Below are 25,287 nucleotides of genomic sequence, written 5' to 3' on the forward strand. Positions count from 1 at the left end.
CCCTCACACGCTTTGCCACACTAAAGGACACGACTGGTTTTTGGAGAGAAGTCAAGTCCCTAAGATCTTTTGGTTCTAACATCAAACCAATTAATTGCAACATAACTAGTGAAGCGTGGGTAGAGCATTTTTCTAAAATCTACGCTATATTACCCTCTTCCCTAGATATTGCTCACTCATTTAACACCGTTGATCGACTGAATTTTTTATTATCTGAGGTGGAGGATGCTATACTTGAGAGCACTAGCAATAAAGCCCCAGGCCCGGATGGTCTTTCTATCGACCAGATTAAATCTGAAATTAATTTTTGGGCCCCCTTATTATGTAACCTATTTAATAATTTGACTGACAGCTCAATTCCTGATTCCTGGTCGAACAGTATCATCGTACCGATATTTAAAAAAGGTGACAGGTCGGATCCTGCCAGTTATCGTCCGATTTCACTGATCGACAATACGTTAAAAGTTCTCGGAAGGGTAATTTTTAAAAGAATACGCAATTGGGCTGAGGATAATAATATTCTACACTGCAGTCAACTGGGATTCAGAAGCCATGTGGGTACAGTTGAACAATGCCTTTGAATTTAATTATGGCCAAATATACTATTGTTAAAAAGTCCCCGCTTTATTTAGGTTTTATGGATCTGAGTTCAGCGTTTGATTTCGTTAATCGTTCTAGGTTGTGGTCACTTCTGCTTGATTATGGTTTAGATAGTTCACTGGTTTATTTTCTTTCCTACCTACACAGGGATCTAAAGGCGAGAGTACGCATCAATAATGATGGCGAATTATCAGATGATATTTTTATCAGCAGAGGAGTAAGACAGGGCTGTGTACTCGCCCCACTGCTTTTTATTTTATACATTAACGGGTTGAGCCGCTCTTTGAGCATGAACACTAAGGATGTACCAATCATAAATGGTTCCCCCATTTCTACCCTTCTCTATGCGGACGACGCAGTACTAATGGGGCATACTCCGAATGCTTTACGCATTTTAATAACCGGGTTTGTTGCTTTTATGTCTGATTTGGGCCTAAGTACTAATTTCAAAAAATCTTTTATCATGAATTGTGGGCCTAAAAAGTATAATATCACTTCGATAAAATCGGGGGACAACATACTAAAATGCACCAGCACCTTCCCATATCTAGGGTTATTATTCTCTAATACAGGCTCATGGCAGCCACATGCTGCCTATGCGAGAAATAAAATTGGTAAATCGATTAACTCAATTTTATCTCTCCAACAACCCAAACTGGCCGATGTCATTTCCCCCCTGCTTAACATTTATCGTACCCAATGCCACCCAACTGGGACATATGGAGCAGAAGTGTGGGGTTATTGTAACAGCACTTCTCTCCAGCTGGAGGAAAATAGATTTTGTAGAAAGGTACTGGGGGGTGTTCCCTGTGCGCCCACATTCATTTGTCATAATGAACTTAGGATGCCATACATTTCCGATTTCATTAGGTCAAGGCCTGCACTTTTCTGGATAAAAATTTGGTCCAACCCAGCTGCACTTCTAACACGCAGCATAATATCTGATTGTCTACTACTTGAAAGCTTCCACCTTATACCTTGGTTAAATGCAGTTAACAACAGCCTGCTGAGTGTGGGTCAAGGTCTTCTGTTTAGCTCCCCTAATATCATTGCCCCTTCCCATAAGAACGGCGTAAAACGGGCACTGTTTGATTTATATAAGGAGGAACGTAGGAGATCTGAATTGGTAAAACCTGTTATTAAATATCTGCCACTAACTGACCCAGACAATGTTAACCTAATTAAGCCTCGCAGATACCTGTCGATTCCAACTGGAAGATGGAACCGGAGCCTTTTATTTAGGTTCCGGGAAGGAAGTATTGTCAATTTACTAAGTTTCCCCCTTGGCTTTAATAAAAACTTAGAAGAGCTGGATTGCCCTTGTCCAGAAGGGGGAAAACAAAGTTTGTTGCACTTCTTTTTCTTCTGCGGCTATTATAAGCTGTATACCCGTCAACATCTAATGCCGATTTTTCGTAAACATAATATAAGGGACCTTACCCTGGCATTAAGATTCTTACAAATGTTGTCGACAGACGAGGTTATACACACGGTAAACTGCTTTATAAAAACTTGTATAAGATCTAGGGCAAGTATGGAACATACATAATGGTCACTGAATGTATATTGCACTTTACCATCATTTTATTATAAATAGTATATTGAATTAATTATTATATGTGTGTTTGGATCTGTATGACTATTATAGAAATGGATAAGGTGGTATTAACAATCTCATATATTAATAGATCATGTATGTCCTTATTGTGCACCTTGTACTTTATGCTATATTTGCTGCTAAACCCAATTGGTAATCTTGCTTGACTATGTATATCCTTTCTGTGTACTATGCACCTTATGTTATATATGCTGCTCTCACCCTATTGAAAAAAATTTTGTTTTTAAAATATTTTTATACATGTTTTTATGTGTTTTAACCTGGATGTACTTTTATGGATATATGAATTCCGAATAAAGATCATTTGACTTGACACTCCTATATAAATTAGTATTAAACGGAGGGTACTGGGGAATCCATAATCTGATGGTTATAATCACAATCCTGCAGTTGTCATCCGGTGCGGGTTTGTTAAACCTCTACCACAATTTATGAAGTTAGATTTTCTTCTCTATAAAGTTCCGGGTATCTGTTTCCATTACTTTTATTGAGTTAGAAGTTTTTCTATTTGTATCCAGTTTACTTCAGTCCAGGCTTATAACTCGGCGGGTATATCCTGTATTAGGTTTACTTGACCTTGTCTTTCCTCATAAGGATGTTTTCGAGATCTACATTGGTATTTTCTGTTCTTATATAGACTTCTCTGTGGTTGGAATCAGTCTCTTCTTGTTACGCCGGGCATCCGTCTTGCCTGAATTCTTCGTTCCTCTATGCGTGAGAAGGTAAATCGCGGAAGCAGGACGCCATTTATAACTGCAGGATTTTGATTATAACCATCAGATTATGGATTACCCGGTACCCTCCGTTTAATACTAATTTATATAGGAGTGGTCCTGAAGAAGGTAGTTAAAAAGTTAGTAATCCACCGAAACGTGCGTGGACATTAAGGAAATCCAGCTGGTAACATAATCATGGATTGCTAAAGAGGGATTCTTTAACAAGTATTCACACGAAGAAAAGTGTATGCCATTAAAGCTGGATACAGAATGGGTGTGAAGTATGCATGTAGTAGTATGTTTGGGTAGGTGGTGAAGAGATATGAGGTATTTGTGGTGTCAAGTGGATCACAGCACAGGGTGTCTATGTGAATATAACATACAACTCATATCATGTTGAAGTTATAAAATGATGAATTACATAGAATAACATTGTGTACTATGCCAAATTGATGAAATTATGAATTGTATACCATAATATAGCAATACAAGAAAAAAGTGGAAAAAAAGAAAAGTATTTGTATAAATTGGTTTAACTTTTGATAAAATGAACATAAAAATAAAAAAATTAATGTTTTTAAATTTAATTTAAAAAAAATGTATTGTGATAATGGGGAGCCCGGTGAGCTTTTATAGCCACCAGTAAATTAGACATAGGTCGAGTGGGAGTGCTCTCGTAGCTCATATTATTATTGCATCTTGTGCTTGCAAAGATACAGCTCCATCTCCCAGTTTCAAATCGCCTTGGGTCCTGAGCCCACTCACCATAGACAAACCTCACTGAGGTATGTGACCAACATTGTTTTTTGCAGATACAGCATGGTTTGAAACCTGTTCTTTTGGATGGGAACATGGTTCCCTAGCAAACTGGACTTTGTTTTAATTGTCATAGCAGAACCGAAAAAATGAGGAGCCTAGCCCTGGAACTGCTTTGAAAGGTACAGAAAGATAGAAAGAAATTGACGTCAGTGCGCCAGGCTGATACTTGTATGTGGCTCCGCTCCTACACTTCAGTGAAGTTTGGAGCTGCACAACACCACATAGGGCTGTGGTTCCCAAACTATTCTGACCCGTGGCTCCCTTGACCAGTTGGCTGTTGTTCGCGGCTCGCCATTACATTAAGTTTGGTTGGCGTAGAGTAGGGGAATGTTACATGGCTAGATGGGTCTCTGCTTAGAGACCATATTCTCAATCAAGAGGTGTCTTTAAATCTGGATCTGACAGTGCACTGGAGACCTGTCCTGGATAAAGAGAAACTGCATTGTTTACATTGTCACTACAGGAACGTTTTAGGTCAGGCATTATCCAACACCTTTCTTTTTAATAAACAAAATATATATGATATACATAATTTCAGAGGCTTTCTGTCATCCCTGTTCATACATTATTAGCCTACTGTGGTCTCATTCACATTTTGCTCTTGCACAGTGTGCACTACTGAAGAATAGGTAGCCCCCTTTAGTGTCGACTGTATGGTGTCTTTTTAAATAAAATTTTAAAAGATATGTTTTGATTTGGAATTTCTACTAGGTTGTATTAATTTCCATTTTTCAAATGCACTTGTTTCTTTCCTAGGAGCGGGCGCTCAGTGCTGGTGCAGACAGATGGCAAGAGCTCAAACAGCTCCCACTTGCTCGCACAACCGCCCTCCTCCCTAAACTGGAGGAGCAGAATCTCAACAGCTGCAACACTCACTTCAAACAAGTCTCACACTTGCCTCCTTCCCATTTAGAGGCTTCGTGATTGTACACCTTAGTGCACTATTGGCTGATCACTGCTCATGTTGAGATGCTGAGCGCCACACCCTTAAATGTCTGTTTCAGAAGGGAAAACCGACAGATTACAGGAAATGCAGAGCCTTACTTTGTTCACAACAGCAGCGATTTCAACCATGTTCTTGTGTGACCTGCATCCGTTGTGCAATGACAGGACATGAACAAGCTTTGATTAGTTACTTAGCTTTACTTATCTTTAATGCAGCCTCCAGCAGTTTGTCTGCCTCCGTCACTGAGGCAGAGCATTAGTTTAGCTCCTGTTCGCTCAAACATGGTTCACAAAACTGTGATTTGCTGCTGCAAGGATATCCAGCTGTTCAGAGAGGCTGGACGAAAACTCAACGGAGAATGTCGTTTTCTCTTGTATCCTGATGTTTCTGCCGCTTCCAAGTCTTGAGGCGTGTGCTCATACTCACATCTAGTGGCTATTATAAGAACTGCAGTTTGTTGAAACAATCTGATAAGCTTCACTGCTGAACAATAAGGTTTGCAGCATTAATAGTTTTGTAGTGACTGACATAGGGGCATGCGGGACCTCTGCTTAAGGAACCTTTACAGATGCGGTCAGATTCCTGGCAAGTGTTCATAAGTAACAGTACGGCTGTTCAGGCTGTTTTCGAACGAAAATCATTCACTTTGGGATAGAAAGCTGAAAGTTGGAACAGACGTTCGTCTTTGTAATAGTAATGTTAGAGGTCGTGTCTTGAATATGGCTAGTACCAACATTGTGCATTAAGTGTCTCCGCATAGTAAGTGTTTCCGCATAATTTATTAGAAATACACCAATCGAATTATACAGTGGTTCTCAGTGCAACATTCCCAGTCTAATTTTGTATAATTGTTGTCGTTTATTTTGTAGGTGATAGTCTTTAACTGCTCAGTTTAATCTTTCTCATTTATTCTGAAATCACATACTGCTGTCAACAAACTTTGTTTGGCTTTTTAAATCGATACAAGCCATAAAAACATGCTTTTGTTGAAACCTGCTGTCTGCAGTTGAAGGTACACGTGGCTCGTCCTCCTAATCTTCACTTACCTGATTTCTCGTCTTGGCGCTGCCGCGTTGCAGATTTCATCCAATTGGTTTCCAGACTCGATCCTACTGTTTGAGTGAGCTTTGGTTGCCAAGCCAGCAGGACATCTCCCTCCTCTGAATCCGATTCGTCTGGGGAATCTACCCTCCCTTAAACAACGAAAGGAGAAGTAGTAAGGTATTGATTGCAGCATACTCACGTTTGCAGAGACAGAGCGTGGAATTCAGATACAGGTATTTCTATTTATTTAATATTTTAAAAGACAGTGAACAGAGCGCACAACTCATGAAGGTACTTTTGTTCTCATTCCGCATTTCTTGGGCATTGAAAGACTTCAAGAGGGAGAGACTCATCTCCAAGCTGTTCTCAATATTTGTTTAATCTTGAGACTTTGGACTTCAATTCCTGCAATCTTATTAAGAGTTTATATTTAGAATTCAGACGCATATTTTTTTGAGTAAGTGTGACATAAGGCATTAAAAGATTTGTATTAGTGGACGTGTGACTATATGTATTTCACGTAATTCATGTTGTTTTACTACAGAAAGGTATATACATTGTTGCAGACATTTTTCTCCAGATGCTAGAGAGTGACTATAACTCTTCTTGTGAATTACGCAATATACAAAAAGAAAGGTATAGTTTTATGCACCGTGTTTAATGTTTAAACAACTGAATTCAATGTGTAAGTAGGTGTTAGCTAATGTTGTTTATTGTATTTAGATGCCAGAAATCAGAAAGTCAATACGGTCCACAGAGTAACTGACTAGATTGCAGTCCGCGCCAAAGACGTTCCCTGGTCCAAAGGAAGAAGTGTTTGTTTTCTTTTTTTATTATTTTGTCCCATTTTCCCCCTTCCCCAGGAAGTCTATTCTTGTCAAGCTGTGTTTTGAGTACAGCCGAACAGGTATAGAGTTTCGGGGGTATAGAGAACAATCGTCTCATCTCTCAAATTGAACATCCTGGATCTCAGGTGAGTGGAGACTTGACAAGTAATCATATAACAGCGAGACTCTAAGTGGATCTTGCCTATGACGTCATAAAATGGCCACCAAAATCACATAGAACACTTTTAAATTCAAATCTGTTATAAATTTGATGTAAATATTCATACTTATTGACATGTATCAACATTTATTCATATGTGTTAATATGTTCCTTTCTTTTTTTCATCTTCAATGAGTCTTCTGTAGTGCCTGAAAATGAGTTCCAAGCTGAAACAATACCTAATTGCAACACCCACAACCAGAGGTCAAGCTGTCCAGCATGATGATCTTGTTGCTACAAATTGGAGGAGAGTGGTGATCTGTTCAATCTGGGCAGCAACAAAGTTATGCCTGCTACAGTTATCACATCAGTGAAAACAGCACATGAAATTGGTAGAGCGCAATATAACTCCAATTTTCATGAGGTGTTGCAAATGTGTTCAAAGCCCATTACAGATACCGTACCAAGGAACAAACTTCAATTATTCAGCACCAGCCTGCACAAAACTTCTGAGTCCAAAGACAAACTATCCTTGGTAAAAAGTATTTGAAATCTGTTTTCTAGATTATAGATAGGGTGTCAGACAAGATTTTTTCAAGCATGAGAATCAGTCTTTTCGGCCATCTATATCTGTGAATGGAAAACTCAAACAAGGACAGAAGTTGCAGCTATTGGACAGCGTTGCCGAAAGTACCAATATATACAACACTGCTGCAGAGGTGGATGTAAATATATTAAATGGTACAGCTATCGAAAGTATGCTAATTACAAGTCTTGTAAAACATTTGATTACCCTTCAAAATATTTTATACCCTACATAGATACTCAAGCAAGGAATGTAAAATGATTGGATCTTGTGTGGGATATATATAGATTACTGAAAGCATCAAGCAAAGTGTTAGAGAAAAAAGAGGTGAGGGTCTTCGCAAGCGAGTTGAATCTAACACTCCTGTAGCCAAAGATTGGCATAGTTTCTTTAGATGAGGCAAAAATAAAACAGAGGTTTTTGGTTTACTGAGTGGACATGTGCAACTTATTACCATCGAAGGGAAGCAAGTAATTGTCACCTGTCAGGATGACGTTCCAAGTTACACACTAATTATGAATTTCGAAATGATATCGCCTTGCAATCATGAGATAGTTGACGCATAAGTTTTGTTTCATTCTTTCCATGCAGCAACTGAAGTTCATTCCGAAATAATGATTCGTACAGTAGATACCGATGTAGTAGTTCTTGCGATTGCTATTTTTAAAAATATTGAATGTCAACAATTGTGTTTAGCATTTGGTACAGAAAAATGTTTTGCTACATACCAGCTCACGGTAATGCAGAAAGCTTAGGAATTGATATATGTGATTCTCTGCCCCTTTTCCATGCTGCTACTGGTTGCGACACCATGTCGGCTTTTCATGAGAGAGGGAAGAAAGCAGCTTATGACACCTGGATGGCACTTTCTTCTGCTACTCCCATATTTCAATTTCTGTCAGATCGACCAAGTCCTGTTGATCCTGTTCACTTTGGAAATGTTGAGGGATTCATTGTACTAATGTATAGCCACAGTTGTCCATTGCATGAAGTAAATGGCGCCCGCCAATTCATGTTTTAAAGTGGAAGCAGAACTATTGAAAACATCCCACCTACACAATATGCTCTTCTTCAATGATCTGCAAACAAAGGGGGGCATGTTTGGGGTCAGACTTTAGTGCTCATGCATGAATTGTCAAATTAAATGAATGGACTGGAAGCAGATTGATGGAGTAATAGTACCACATTGGACAACGTATGTTTTTACATCGCATGTCATCACAACGCATTTTTCGAAACTACATTTACAATGCATTCCATTACATCGCATTATACCATTACAACGCATACCATTACAATGCATATCATTACATTGCATTTAAGGTAAGTGTTGGATAGTGTAGGGGTAAAAATTACTATTCCCACTCCAGTGAGTGCAACAGTAGGGTAAGTGTTGGATAGTGTAGGGGTAAAAAATACTATTCCCACTCCAATGAGTGCAACAGTAGGGTAAGTGTTGGATAGAGTAGGGATAAAAATTACTATTCCCACTCCAATGAGTGCAACAGTAGGGTAAGTGTTGGATAGAGTAGGGGTAAAAATTACTATTACCACTCCAGTGAGTGCAACAGTAGGGTAAATGTTGGATAGTGTAGGGGTAAAAACTATGCGTTGTAATGGTATGCGTTGTAATGGAATGTGTTGTAGTGACATGTGTTGTAATGACATGCGTTGTAGTGACATGCGATGTAATGGCATGCGATGTAAAGGATGTTGCGATGTAATGACTGCGTTGTAAAGGTAGTGCGATGTAATGACTGCGTTGGAAAGGTTGTTTCCCCCTCCACGTGCCCTTGCCTCGGCGGACGACTAAGTGAGCGCTGAAAGGTCTCCCAGGGGGACACAATACCTTTGAACGCTTGACAAGTGCTCCGTGCGGCTCGGTGACGGCCGGCGGTGTCCGTGCCCGAGCGCTGATAATTGGGCGGGCCCATGTTGAGCATTGGAGGCGGTGCGGAGGGCCACCATTGCAAGCGCTTGCTGAATATCCTCCCACTGATGCCTCTGAGTGCGGCGCTGTGACTAGACCCGCCGGAGGCCTCTCTTCAGTAAGACCTCTGCTGCCCCACTGTTCAGCCCGTGATCCTGGAGGAACTGGGTGCTGATTTTAGCAATTGACGTGCAGCTGAGGTGCGAGAACAGTGGAGAGTTGCCTCAGCTGCCCAGACATTAGAACCTAGCACAATATCCCACTGCCACAGCTCTGATTTCATAAACAGCGCAGCTTGTGTAAAATGTGATTGCCGGGTTGGATGTGAGATCCTGACTGCACTGCTTATCGCCGGATTCTGAAACTACACAAGTGAATAGAGTCATTCCTTGGAGTTTATGCTGTACATGCATGCTGGCTGCTGCTCCCCTTGTAACAACGTTGCCCGCTACATACAGTTGTGCGATCCAGCGCCCAGTGAGGACTGGTGCTCACCATTAGGTTGCACACTGATGTGACTGTACTGCTCATCTCCTGGCTCTAAACTTGCGCAGGTTAATAAATTCACTCCTTGGATTCTATACTGTACATGCATGCTGGTTGCTGCTCCTCTTGTAACAATGTGCCCACAGCTTACCGTTGTGCACTCCAGGGCCCAGTGAGGATTGGTGATCACCATTAGGCTGCACACTGCTGTAACACTTAAGAGGGCAGGCATGGGGAAAACAGACAGAGGAAAATCCCGGCTCAACTTTGAATTGCGTGCGCCAGGCAGATCGCAGCAGAAAGGTACCTCAGATTCAGAGCTGGATGCCATTATTGAACACTCAACGTCACTCGAAACAACGCTTCTAGCCATGCAAATAAGTCTCCAGTCTATAGATGGAAAAATTGATGCGCTTAATATCAGGATGGACCTTATGTCGGTAAAACTAGATAAACACGTCACCAGGTTAGGCGAAGCTAAAAAATGCATCTCGGACGCTGAGGATAACTTAGAAGTGACCACCAAGACTCTCGACATGGAAAAGGTGCTCGCCATCATTCAAGCTAAGAATGAGTACCTAGATGCCTGATCCTGACATAACAAATTACGAATCACTGGCCTGCCGGAATCAACCAACACAAGGAGACTGGAATCCTGTGTTGAGATGATGCTACATGAGATTTTTGGGGCAGAGCACCTTGGCGGCTCACCCCCCCCACCCCACGGAGCCTCACCAAGACCGATTATCACCCGTCTGTTGAACTACAGGGATCGAGACTCAGTACTGCGCATGTCCAGGGAACAGGGCACCATAAACTACCAAGGAAATAATCTGGCCTTCTATCCGGACTTCATTGCCGCAGTCCAAGCAGCAAGGAAGGAGTACCAATCGGTGAAGAAGCTACTGCTGGCGGAGAGTGTTCCATAAGCTATGCTCTACCCGGCCTGCGCATTGGTGCGCAGGGGAAGTTCAGGATCTTCACTAGCCCTAAAGCGGCCATGGATTATGCTAAAGCCCTAAGGCGTCGCAGTCAAGAAAAATCTGGCACACTAGAAGAAGAGGACTAATCCAGGATACACTAAGTCTACGGTTGCTCTGGCTGAGTGCTCATACTTTACATGCTGATACCACAAACCCATTGGTACTTGGCGGCATATGTATCAAGCAATTTTGTATTTGCAAACGCTGCGATTCGCAAAAAAACAGCGTTTGCGAATACAAAATCGCAAAACTCGATGTATGAGCCTTTTTCGCATCGCACTAATAAGGAATCGCTAATTTTGCGATTCCTTCATTTTGTGTAAGTATTTAAGGAATCGCAAATTGCGATTCCTTAAATGCTATGTAACAAGCACCCAAGTTGTGCGATTTCTCCTTAAGAAATCGCACATTACCACCAACTTCAAGTTGGTGGTATTTTGCGATTTCTTAAAAAAATTCACTTTTTGGCATTTTTCTAGGTGCCACGTGACGCACATTCATGCCCTTATGGCATGTATGTGCGCCATATGCGCACACATGCTCATTTCAGGGGTGCATCAAGAGGTCATCATGACATCCATGCACCTTTGAAATTTTTCTGAATTTGCGATTATCAAATTGCGAATCACAATTTGAGAATGACTTCTCATTCATTCCTATGGGCCTCCTGGCCCATAGGAATGAATGGGAAGGTATTCCTTAATTGCGATTTCGCAATTTGCTAATCGCAATTAAGGAATTTTAAGAATTCGCAAAATATGTGCGAATTTTTAAATACATCCCGTTTTGCAATTCTCAAATAGCGATTCTCAAAAAATCGCTATTTGAGAATCGCAAATATGGTTTTTGATACATATGACCCCATGTTCCCTCTTGCTCTGTGTATATACAAAAGGGGGTCACGCTCAGATGCCTCCCGATATCCTAATGGCTGTAAGTTAATTCAATTGTAACACACGCACCGTAGTTGATGCCGCAAGCAGGAACACATTTATGTCTTTTCCTCAGTTTAGATATCTACAAGAAGCGGGTAACTTCTTTACATTGTTCAGCCACCTCCCTTTTTACCTGGGAGGCTAAAGGTGCTCCTGCGCTCCCCCACGGGTGTACCCCACATCTAATGACTACTGTACCTTGTATTTGGGGGTTGTTGTTGTGTTTAAGTGATGGCTTTGGTAAGTTGGGGGTGCTGAAGTGGGTGGGGGTGGACATAAGAGGTGGAGTAACGGGGACTGTTTTACATGGCTCAATGTGATCCTTTGATACCAATGTTGAACTATATTTCACTCCACTGTAAAGATACAAAAAGCAGATTTCACGACGGTATAACATGACAGTGCTACTTAATGAGCAGATATCATGCATGACGTGGAATGCTCAAGGGCAGAATTCCCCCCCAAAAATTAGACAAGTAATGGCCTATTTGGACAGAAATTATGTCAGGATAGTACTCCTGAAGGAGACGCACCTGACAAAGCACTATGAAACAAAAGTAGATGCGCAGTGGGCGGGGTACAGGCTGGCGTCCTCCTACTCAACATATGCCAAAGGGGTGCTCACACTTGTAAAGAAAAATCTTCTGTTCACTTTGATTAAATCCTGCACGGATGATGTGGGACGATATGCTATAATACACGGCAAATTGGCTGGATCAGCTATAACCATAGTCAATGTATACGGATCCAACACTAACGAGCCTGGCTTTTCTGAGGGCATATTTAATGTATTACGGGACTGGCCTGGCGCTGAAATTATCTGGGGCGGGGAATTTAATACACATTTGGACCCTAGCAAAGACAAATTCAGTGGGTGTGGTGGCCATTCACCCAGAGCTGCTCAGGTTATAAACAATGGGATGGCTGAACTAGGTCTTGTAGACGCATGGAGAATACGTAACATTAATAGGCTGGTGGGAATGCACACCTCGATCGCTCACGGCAGTAGGTCAAGGCTGGACTACTGGCTGGTGAGTGAGAGTGCTAATGCATGGGTGTCCACAATAGACACGCTACCCAGAACACTGTCTGATCACAACCCCGTTAGAATCACACTATGAATCCTATTTAGCATCCCCCATCAGTTTACATGGCGGTTTTGATCAGAGGCGCTTCTTGATCCTCTATTCACCGAAACGATCAGGGAGGCTATAGTCAAATACTTTGATTTAAATAAAGAGTCGCTGAGCAGTGCTGCAACACTTTGGGAGGCCTTCAAGGTCACTATCAGGGGCAAACATATTGGCACAACAGCAGGCATACTTAAGGATCTCCGAGCCCAACTGTCCAGAGTGGAAAACACATTAGAGCAGCTTGAACGAGACTATGAGACTTTCCCATGCACGCAAACACTCGCCAGTATTAAAGATCTCATACTAGAGTATAACGAAGTGGTGGCTGGTGAGGTACGTTACCTATCTAAGAGACACGTGGCCCGTGCATATGGCGAGTGAGTCAGACCCAGATGAAATCTGACTTCCAAGATCAAACAAAGAACAGACCGTCAAATCATAACAAAATTCACAGACCACACAGGGGGATCACTGTTCCACATCAGCAATTGCGGCACATTCCGCACATGCTATGCAGAATTGTACACCTCCAAAAGGGTAACTGACTCCAAGGAGCTAGAAAATTACCTTGCAGATGTCGTGACCGCCTGGCTATCCGTAGGACACACAAATATCTCTGCCAACCGATTGAGGCTGCTGATATCTGCGAGGCAATTCGATCATTGCCTAACAAGAAAGCACCAGGGCCCGATGGCCTCACCTGTGAATTCTATGAGGAATTTGCAGATGAACTCACACCCGATATGTTGGGTATGTACAATGAAGCCTACGAGTCGGGAATACTGCTGCCATCGCTAAGAGAAGCCCTAATAATCACCTTGTTAAAAAAAAAAGGCAAACCGTCACACATCTGCGAATCGTATCGCCCATTGTCACTTATTAATACTGATGCAAAAGTGTTGGCAAAAGTCCTGACCACGATGCTCCAACCATTAGTGCCGATGTTAGTTCTCCCCGATCAATCTGGATTTATTCCAGACAGGTTCACATCACACAATTTGCAAACAATTTTCGCAATGTTCCATATACTTCACTCTAAGCTTCAGGCTGAGGCAGTGATGCTGGACACAGCCAAGGCTTTTGATTCCATCGAATGGGGGTATATGTTTCAAATACCACAGCGCATGGGGCTCCCTGAATTCTACAGTAGATGGATACGGTTACTGTATACTGGTCCAAGAGTGCGCGTCCGGGTTGACGGGCTAACATCAGAACCAATCAGGATCTGTAGAGGCACAAGACAGGGGTGCCCTCTATCACCGCTGCTCTTTTCCCTTATGCTGGAACCACTGGTCAGCGTCATCAGGCAACGGCATAGGGATGCGGCCCCTAGATTTGCCCATCGTCCGGTGAGCATATCACTTTATGCTGACGACATGTTGCTCTTTATCAGGGAACCGTAAACGTTCTTATCTCCAATCCTGCATGAGTATATTAGGTTTGAGCGCCTCTCGGGGATCAGCATCAATGGGAACAAATCGGTGAAAGTACCTCTGACCATGATTACTGCCCCTGCCTACTGCTCTGGAGTTTCCTCTTGAGTGGGGATCTGACCCAGCAAAACACCTGGGGATATGGATTGATCGCGACCCGGAAATGGTCATTAAGGAAAACTATGGCTCTGCCTGCACAGTATTGGAACAACAAGTAGACAGATGATCAAGGATGCCGCTATCATTGGCTGACCGCATACCCGTATCAAGATGACGGTCCTGCCCTGATTTCTATATCTATTTAGCAACATACCCATAAAATAGACTCACCAATTTCTTAAAACCATACAGTCACTATTGGTGAGGTTGGTATGGGGAGGCAAGCTTCCCCGTGTGAGCTGGGATACACTTATACTGGACTATGGTAAAGGTGGCTTTAGTGTCCCAGACATGTATCTGTACTATCTATGCACTCAAGCGCAGTTTTCATACTACTGGTACCAGCACCATGAATTCATTCCTCATGTAGCGGTTGAAGATGGGGATGCACACCCGATTCCAATAAGATGCATTCTGTCATACTCACACAGAGGTACCCCCATATAGGAAATCAATACAATAGATACCACGGTTGCAGCCTGGCAGGCACTGGGCAGGATAACGGCAAAGCTCCCACTATATGCCCCATGCTTCCATTAGATCGACATGCAGCACTATCGGTCACACAGGAGGCAGGAGCCATGCATGCCCTAAAATCAGTAGGCATAGACAAAATGCAAGTCCTCTACCCAAATAGTAGTTTCATCACAATAGATGGGTTGCAATATATACACAACATGTCACCGTTATTTTTTTTCCAATTCCTACGACTTAAGAAAGCGATACAGGCATACTACCATACCTTTCCCGATGAACCACAGACATTGCAAACCTTAGAGACGCTCCTAGTAAGCCCCACATGGCAGAAACTGATTACCAAGCTATACAGGGCTGCAAGAGACGAGAAAGTTATTAGCACGGACAGAAGCCTTGATCGCTGGAATAATAGACTCCTCCCTCAGCTCACACAAAAGGAGTGGGACTATCGCTGTCAGGTAACTAGCGCATTCACGTCCAACGGTAACTTACGCATCATTCATTTTAAATTCTTGCACTAAGCATACAACACACCACTGAAGCTACATAAATATGGCCTTCGGCACAATGATACGTGCAAACGATGTGGGGCACAGGGGGCTGACTTCTGGCACCTTGCCTGGGAATGCAATCAGGTGGCTGGGGTCTGGGTGGAGGTGCTACACAGACTACAAACCATGACGACTATTACCCTGCATTGTACCTACAGGTGTGTCTGCTGTGCTACACTCCGGCTCCGAAAGGTCCAATTGGCAAGTTTATTGGAATTGCATTACTGTTGGCCAAGAGGAGGGTGGCGATGAGATGGGACAGTTCAGTTCCTCCGCTGCCGGACAATTGGATAAGGGATCTTGTGTATTGTAGGGAGAACCTAGAATTGTATGCAGAAGAACTCCCAGCCCCTTCTCGACCCAAAGACATTTGGGAGCCACTGTTGCAATATTTGAGATCTAAGGACCAACAAACATTATCAGAATGTGAAGATATAAAGCACTGTCTATCTGCATGTATTAATTGAATATCTGTACCGACAAATTTAATTGTGTTGGAGGGCAATTGGGCACTAAGACTGGATACCCACGGATTGTTTGTTTGAACTAGTTCTTTCAAAATGTATGACGTTAATGCTATGCGCAATATGTGTTTCTGAAACTAATAAAAATAAAAATTAAAAAAATGTACCTTTTTGCCGCTTACTCGCCTGTACCCCCTCCGTAGTCCTTCCTTGCTCAGAGTTGGCCACAGGAAGCACACCCAGGCTCCCAGTCAGTCAATCACAATGCTGCAAGGCAGCATTGTGATTTGTCTGAGCACCGTTTTTCAGTGCTCAGACGCTGACTGGAGGCCTGAGCATGTTGTCCGCGTAGGCTGTGATGCAGCCTGCACGGAGAACATGCGAAGAGCGCACAACTGTTTTGGGCAGCCCAATAGGGCCGTCAAGCAGTCATTGCGCACTTTAGAAGGGTACACACACTCTTCCCCTGCCCATGCTCACCCAGGCAAATCTGTGGGTGAAAGTAAGAGAAAATAAAATGATAATACCGCAAGTTAATATCACTGTAAAAAAGCAGTAGGGCGCTAATCCTCCACCTTAGCAGAGGATCAGCCACTGCCTGCCACCCAGTAAGAAAATGCCTGAGTGTGCCAGTGTGGCTGAGTACCACTAAAGGTAATCTAAAATGGCTTGGAGGCTAATTCTACAGGAGCGGAGGCCTGAGTGGAACCATAGTGTCTTGCATGTTGTTTGCTTGATCCCCGGCCATGAAAGGTATGGGGTGACTGCTGAGGTGTCTATACAGCAGCCCTCTGGAATAGCCTTTGAAGGGTTATGCTATTGATGAAACTGTCGGGCAGGGGCTAAAAGACATGGAATGCACTGTGGTACTGCTTTTTTTAAAGCACTGGTGGGCAGAAACAGACTTTTTTCAAAAGAGACAGGTCCCATAAAAATGCATCTCTATTAGATACACCTGCTTGTCTCAAGAAAAGCCAGTGGATTACATCCATATGTGGCAATGAGGCACCAAAATAGGGCCTACAATGCACCTCGAATAGTCAGTAGTATCCTGGCCAGCTCTAAGGATATATTTTACCGCATCCTGGCCGTCTTGAATGGTTTGAGCCAAAGAGTCTCAAAATTACTCTGGGACTGCCATCAAGATCACACTGGCCCTGTCCCAAAAGAGTGTGTGTATAATGGCTTAGTAGGTAAAATGCATTGACTAAACACAATGCCAAGCTGGAGGAAGAGAGCATCTGATTACAGAACTTCTATATCCTTTTTGACTCCCTATCTGGAGAGGTTGTGTGGCATGCATTAGAGTTTGCTTTGCTGGTAGAAGCTTGAACCATTAAACTCTCTGGAGTTGGGTGCCGCATAAGAAAATCGGGGTTGCCTTGCGCTAGTCAGTAGTGACTGGCCACCTGCCTGTTGACAGGTGGGCAAGAGCAAGGCTCCATCCAAGTACACGTAAGGGTATCAATCAGGCATTTATTAAATGGAAGTAAGGTCTCAGTAGGGACTGGCCAAGGGTGCAAAACCTCAGTAAGTGCATTTGTCTTGACTTCAATTGAAGCCAGCTTTAGGTACAGGACCTCAGCTGAGCGTCTAATCCATACAACCAATAATTCACCCTCCTCAACATCATTGTGTGGGGGTAAATCATCCACATCATCACCGTCGCACTTATCAGTTTGATTAAAATATGAGTCAGAAATGTTTCAGGCTTTGCAAGAGGGACACTAATATGGGTAGCTCCAGGGATTCCCCTCAGATATTTACATCACATAACAGATCCGGAGGAGAGGTATGTGGTTCTGCATGGTATACTATATGGGAGGGAATTGAGAATTCTCAGTATATGGGCCCTCAATAATGTTTGTATCTCCTTCTTCCATGAGTTAATGACAGTGGGCGCGCCCCATTTGGGCGCGGGTATAATCGTAGCGGGCGACATGAATTGTGCGGTGGGTGGAACGTTGGATAGGTAACCCCCACACACAAACACAAAGCTTCGGATGACGGAGACTTTGGAAGATCTCAGGGAGGGATTGCAGTTGAGGGATGTGTGGAGGGATTGCAACCCGAGTAAAATAACGTTTTCGTGTGTACGCCGGCAACAGGGACCTCCAGCGGGCTTGACTACTTCTTCCTGTCATTAGACCTCACTTCAGAGGTGGATGGGATAACGTACTTGCCTAGATATATCACAGATCATTCCCCAGTCTTGCTAAGTCTGTGGGGGTACCAGAATGTCTGGAAATACCCTCCTGGCGATTGTGTGCAGAGGTGTTCATGGACCCCCCCTTTGTTGCAGTGATCACTGAAACGCTGACTCGTTACTTTGAGGAGAACTGGGGATCGACCTCAAGTAGGGCAGTGGAATTGGAAACCATGAAGGTTGTCCTCTGGGGAGTCTCTATCAAGACAACCTATGGCGTGCGACAACTAGAATGTGGTATACAAAAGCAAGAGCTGGGGTTGTGCAGGTTGGAGGCTCATCTCCACACGAGTCCCCAGATTTTAGAGGAATGGGGAGCAGCCCGACAGGCCCTAGTAGAGACCTGAGCGATACCAAAAGGGATGGTGGACGGAGCATTTGAGCAAATCAAACACTCACCCCCAGTCAACTGATCTGGGTTTAATCCATAATCATTCTTTAGCTCACTCCACCACTCCAGTTCCGACATGGCCATATGCAAATCAGTCAGACCCTGTGCCTCATGGGAACAGTCCAGCCCGAACTGCCAAGCCATGTCTTCCCTGGACCGGAAACAAGCATCCTGGGACCGGTTTCAGGTTCATAACCCTCATCAGCCAGCCAACACCAACACCAGTTTCTGGCAGTCATGGCACAGTTTGAACCCTTTAGGCCTAGTTGGGGGGCACCATTCCCTTAGAAACAATAAATGATTTTTGAAAGAATGTGTGAAAACCAAAGAAAAGAGAGCAGAGCTCTAGATCCACAATTCAAGGCATTGAAAGAAAGAACAGACATTGTCACATGGGGCGGCATCTATATGTGGCTCCGCTCCATCACTTACTGCATGGGACAAGATCAAAACAGAGCTGCACAGCTTCATTTACCAGCACACCGGAGCATTGCTATGGCCTGGTGCCTGGCGAATAGTCTAATGGTGAGGAATATGCGGTTAGAAGTATCCATCAGAATTAATGTGCTTTAAAGATTCTCCATGCAACAGAACTCACCTAGAGGGACTTCTTCCATCTCTGAAACAGTGCAGCTTTCAGCAGAGACGTCAGGATTATTTATCGCCACGCTACAATGAGAAAAATATAATCAATGTTAATGGGATTAAAACACGCTTCCTTGTCTAGTGAAGCCCTTAAACAAAAATAGGCATAGGTAAAAGTTAATATATTAAAGAGTTTGGTACAAGTTGTGAACTGAAGCCTAGGATCCACAAATACAAATCAATAGAAGTGATCTCTTGACAAGGAGGTCATAATCTGCCAAAGGGCACACCGACGCTACTCAAAATTACAATTGCTACTTTTTCCTTTTTTCCACAATTCCACAATAAAAAATCCAATCAACATGCTATAAGAAATATCCTGCAGTCTAGTTTTGAACTTGGCTCCTTTTTTGCAAGTAGAATATTGTCTGGGCAGAGCAGGGAAATTCCTCCAAGCTGTAATGCAGCAGTTTTGAAAACATTTGACCATCCATCTAGCTATGCCAGCTTTTGAAAGAGCCTGACCTTTATGTGGCAGGGCAAAAGCAACATAAAGTTGTTGAGTTTTGCAAAAGAGCTCAGTTCTATCAATGTAATACATGAGAGCACACTTGACAGCAGGGGTGTGAAGGGCCCTCTCTGCCACAGAGTATGACTGTGCGAAGAAGCATGGGAGCTCAATGGTTTGAATGAGTTGGAATGGAGGAACCACTTTCAAAGGGAATTTAGGGTTGGTTCTAAGTCAATCCTGTCTTACTGAACCAGAACGAAAGGCTCTTCTAGGGTCTTCAATTGGCTAACATGCCTTAAAAATGTGATATCAGCAAGGAAAGCAACTTTTCAGGAAAGAAATTGTAATGGGCACAAATGTAGAGGTTCAAAAGAAAAGCTCATCATTCTGGTAAGGATAATGTTAATGTTCCGCACATGGTGAGGAGGTACCCTGGGTGGAATAACTTGTTTGAGTCCTTCCATGACGCCTTGATGACAGAGATTCTGAATAACGACAAGTGTTTCATATTCTTCATATAACTTTCAATGGCATCCAAGTGAAGACGTGTGCAAGTAAATGCAAGGGTCGATTGCTGAAGATGACGGAGGTAGCAGAGAATATATTGAACTGCAGGTTTAAGGAGATCTATTTGCTTGGGAATGCAGTAGACGAAAAATATTTTCCACTTCCAAATGACAAAATTGGTGGTAATGGACGATGTGAATGTTTTCCAGGCTGTAATTTTGGATATGGATGGGTACTATACACCAAATATTTGCATTGGTATTACCAGGTACAAGTTCCTTCAACAGAAACAAGGAAAAACAAATCAGTGGAAGAGTACATTGCAGAGGTAAAGAAATGACCTTTAGACTGAAAATTTGGTGTATTACAAGACAATTTCATCAGGGACCTGTTGGTGATGCACGCCAAGAATCTAGCCATTCAGGAGCATTTACGGGTCAGTGGTGATTTTGCGTTAAATGATGTGTTGGCAATTGTTAAAAAAACTGAGATGTCGAGTAGGTGTGCTAGGGTGTTAAAACAGAATGCAAAAGATTATGCCACTGTTCGAAATTGAGCATCTAAGTACAGTGTAAAAGATTCCAAATCCAAAGATCAAACCAGATGTTAACATTGTGACAGTAAAGAACATTTGGCATTTACCAAAAAATGTCCTGCTGCCATGCAAAAGTGTAGCAATTGTGGCATTGTAGGGCATTTTGTAAAAGTGTGCAGGAGAAGGAAAGAGTCTATTAAGTGTGTGAGTGAGCCAGTAAGTAAGGAAGATAAGAAAACTTCTGAAGGTGACAACGAGCACTGTCACAATGTAGCGAGTCTGTGTAGAAGCCTTGTTTTGAATGTTGATGGTAAATCTCACAGACCTAAATTTGAGTGCTGGATGACTGTTGTTGATGTATCCTTAAAAATGTATGCAGATTCTGGGTCCCCATAAACTATAATCAACGAGGAGCTGCAGAGAGAAAAAATTTTCAATAAAGTTGGAGGGGTCCTCAGGGTTAAAGTGGAGAACGTATTGACATGATTGGATTTAGGTGGTTTAATTTGAGATTCAAGAATAGGCTGACCCGGGCAGATTGCATGTTGCTGTGAAAGGGCCCCCTTGTGTTTGGTTAGTTTGACCATGGAAATTTGCACATTGTGTTTGATCCCAGTAGCAAAGAGCAAGTGATGGTGTTTGATAAAGGAGTGCATATGGGCAATGATATGCTCAAAAGATTTCCAAAGGTTTTTAGTGGTAGGTTGGGGAATTTGAAAGGATTTGAGTACTGAATTATTTTGAAGGCTGATGCTAGACCTAATGTCCACAAGGTAAGGAACATTCCTTTCATGGTTAGGGATGAAGTCTCTGAAGATCTGGAGAAGCAGGTTTCTTTGGGGTATTGAACCAATAGAAGTCTCTGATTGGGTTTCCCCCATTAATGGTGGCTAGACGAAGCAATGGCAACATTTGTTGTGTGTTGACTTACGCCATTTGAACAACAACATAAATGTGGGCCTATTTCTGTTGCCAAGAATTAATGAACTGGTAACTTTTGTCAGAGTTGGCAAGTGGTTTTTCACCATTTATCTATTGTCATCACACCACCAAATTTCTTTAGCTCAGTATTCCCAGAAACGTACATCTTTTGTCACCCCTGATGGGTGTTTCCAATTTAAGCTCACGCCATTTCACCTAGAGTCGGTGGCTGCAGTCTTTCAGTAATTAAAGTTTTAACTTTTTGGAAAAGAAAAGGTGTAAAAGTTTTCCAAGACAATATTTTCATTTTTGGTCCAACCGGGGATGAACACGATAAGGGGTTGATGAAGGTGTTAAATATTTTGGAGTCCAAGGGGTTAACAGTATAATTTTCAAAGTGCACGATAGTGGCATGCCTGCTGTCAGAGAAGAATGGAGTAAGAAATAGAAGAAGGATAAAGTTTTATAAGTAGTTATGACTTACTTGATTGACGTTTGGCCAAGAAAAGAGGGTATAGATCAATCTATGAAACCATTCCGGGAGGTAAGGACTGACTTGACTGTTGAAAGTGGCACAATTCCGGGAGAACAAAAAGTAACTCCACTACAAGCTTTGCGAAGAACGGTTATCAGTTCGGAGCATGAGGAGCATTCTGGAATTACTGGAACCAAGTCTATTGCGAAGAAGATGTTTTGGTGGTCAGGTGTGGATCTTGAGGTGGAAAGATATGTAAGAGAGTGCCCCAATTGTGTTTTGGCTGATAAATCTTTACAGACTTTAACACCAACTATGAGTAAATGTTTGATTCCAGTTGACATTGTAGGACCCCTTGGGAAACCTCACAAGTATGTGTTGGTTTTAATTGACTTCTTTTGCCAATGGCCGACCGTGAAGGTGGTAGAAAAGGCAGATATGGATGCAGTTTGTGAATTCCTGGAACAGATTTTTACATTGGACGGCATTCCTGCCACCATTTTGAGTGGCAATGGAATGAAATTTGTCTCCAATAAAACTAAGCTTTGTTTTGAAAGCAGTGGTGTGAAGCATGAGACCACTGCACTAAACAATCCCAGTGCCAATGGTATGGTAGACAAATTTAACCGTGTGATCAAATGTATCATACAGTTATGTAGGGCAAGTAATGAGGACTAGGTTACTCAACTGGGTAAAATGGTTTGGGCTTACAGAGTTACTAATAATCGATCGACTGGAGTATCTCTGTTTACGATGAGGGGTAGGAATCCTAGGACCAACTTCACACCTGGTTATTTTGTATATGTGTGGAATACTAGTCAGTTAAAGGAGTGTGGGGAAAAGTAAGAGAGTCATTATAAAGGTAAGTTGTATTATGATACTAAGAGAGGTTCAAAATGGGTGACGGTCAAAGTGGGTGACTGGGTTCAGATTAAGAAACTGGGTTTTGTAGCTCAAGGGAATTGTCGATTTTATGAACTGGAGAAACTTTTTGAAGATTTGTGTAATTCAGTGAGGTTGAGTAATGGTAAAGTCTGGAATCTTAATTGAGTGGCTGTGGATCCAAATGAGATATGGAAGCGAGTTCATGGGGAGTCACATAAGTTTGAATCTGACTTTTTGGAGGATTTTGAGATGATGGAGAGATGGTCAGTGTTAGAATCCGGGGTCTCTGGTTGGCGCAGGTATGCACTTGCGACAAGCAGGGACCCTTTTCATCTAAGTCAGGGCGTAGGATCACCTCTTAAAAATAACCCCTGCTCACCCTCTAGGTAACGTGGCGCGAACAGTCAGGCTAGATTCCAGAGGGCATTAGGTTAAGCGTTGCAAGTTGCCCCACACAATAATCACTTCCCCACCACACAAAGACACAAGGCTGTATTTCTGTAAAAATATAGGTCTTTATATAAAAGATTTCTTGAAGGCAGGTTGATAAAATACAGTTCTCTTGTAAGTACTAATCCAGTTACTCTTTAAAGGCTTAAAGGCAGTCCACAGTTGTAAAAATGGCACAGTTCTATGCAAAATAAGCTCCTATGGGGTGTGGTGCGCTTTGTAGCGCCTCAGGTACGCTTCGTACCGCTATTTCCGTACGCCGTGCCGTTTCTCACGCTTCTCGCGTGAGTACGCGTATGCAGGCCTTGAGCCAGACGGTCCATACCTACGTAGGTACGCGTCGAACGTGTTCCAGGCTTCGCTTGCCAAGTCTCACGCTTCCCGCGTGAGCGCCGGCAATGCTTTTGGATGCTGTATGGTCCGTACAGTGGCAGGGACGCGCCGTACACGGACGGCAACACAAGTACGGCTCAACAGAGGCGGGTACGGTTCGTACCAGGGCAGTACGGGTCGAACTACGCACAAGTCACAAGTTTTCCAAAGGCAGGTACGGCACAAGTCACAAGATACTTCTGATGCAAGTACGGTCCGTACGAAGGCAAGTACGGGCCGTATTACGCGCACTAGTCACAATATACTTCCGATGCAAGTATGGTCCGTACGAAGGCAAGTACGGGCCGTATTACGCGCACAAGTCACCAGATACTTCAAAAGCAGGTACGGCTCGTACGAAGGCAAGTACGGGCCGTACTTTAGCGCGAAATGTCACCAATACCTTTAATCTTCACGGGGATGGTCACTGCAGCCTCGGGGTTCCACGGAGAGGTGTCCCACGTCGCGGTGTCGTCCCTCACAGTCAGAGGGCGGCAGTGCTTCGTGGCACACTCGTAGAAGGTCTCAGCCACACGACCAAGGTCAGAGGAAGGGAGAGCAGCTCTGGGGCAATTCTCAGCGCGTTGCAGCGCGATCGGCTTTCCCAGGGATCACCAGTGTGTTAAAGGTCCTCGCGGTGATCTCGGCGGCGCAGGGTCGCAGAGGCTCGGGGGTTGGACACTCAGGTTCTTTTCTTTGCGGTGCGAGCTACGGCTCGGAGGGGCAGTCACTTGCGGTGCTGGGACCAGGTAGACAGGTCCTTGCGGTGCTCGTGGTAGCCCCAGGTGGCAGATGTCGCGGTGCAGAGAAAGTGAAAGGCACACAGGTTCTCTGGGGGTCAGCGTCACAGGATTGCATCCAGCAGCTTCTCCTCTTCTGGGGGAAAGGTAGCGCCACTGTTCCTGGGGCGCAGATCAGGGGGCAAGTTCACAAGCAAGCCGTGGGAGATTGTTTGAAAGCACAAGTTGATGCAGTCTTTTTCCTTTAGTCTTTTCCTCTCCTTCCAGCAGACAGGCACCCACTGCAGGCCAGTCTCTCAGGCAGAGAGACAGTATTGCTCCTTCAGCTTCTCCAGGTCCTTCTCCTTCAGGCAGAGGTTCGTCTTGGCGCAAACAGGATCTGATTTCTTAGGAGCAGGGCTCCTTCTTTTATAGCACAATTCTTTTGTTCTTTGTCGCCAGGGGACCTGGGCCTGGCTCAGTCCAGTTTTGGAGCACTTTGTTGTGGTGACTCTGCTCTTTCCTTTCAGCAGCAGGGCAGAGACATCAGCCGCTCCACAGGGGGCGGAGCCGGCATTGTGGAGGCAGAGCACAGGTCTATTCAAGAGTCAAGGTGTACTCCTCCCACCCATCCTGGTGTAATCTCTCTACCCACCACCTGGCAGCCAGCCTGTCTCCTGGGATTCCCCAGCCCTGCTCCTTCCCTGTTACTAGGCAGAACACACACACACAGCGCAGAGGCAGACTGAAATGGCCAGGTCAGTAAATACTAACTTTCTAAAAGTAGTATTTACAAACACAGGATATTAAAATAAACTTTACTAAAAGAAGTATTTTATTATTCTGAGTTCAGGCGTACTAAA

At 43.5% G+C, this 25,287-nt stretch overlaps 1 protein-coding gene across 1 annotated transcript in view; it reads right to left on the reverse strand.

Moving 5' to 3' along the window:
* The window catches only part of LOC146772770 (uncharacterized), a 247,132-nt gene that overhangs the window by 36,059 nt on the left and 185,786 nt on the right, over window positions 1-25,287 (reverse strand). The window contains 1 exon segment of the mRNA XM_085637032.1: window positions 19,069-19,133. Within this exon segment, the coding sequence (XP_085493158.1) occupies window positions 19,069-19,133 (65 nt within the window).

Source organism: Triturus cristatus, chromosome 12 (genome assembly GCF_964204655.1).
Source record: "Triturus cristatus chromosome 12, aTriCri1.1, whole genome shotgun sequence".
In the NCBI taxonomy this organism is placed as follows: domain Eukaryota; kingdom Metazoa; phylum Chordata; class Amphibia; order Caudata; family Salamandridae; genus Triturus; species Triturus cristatus.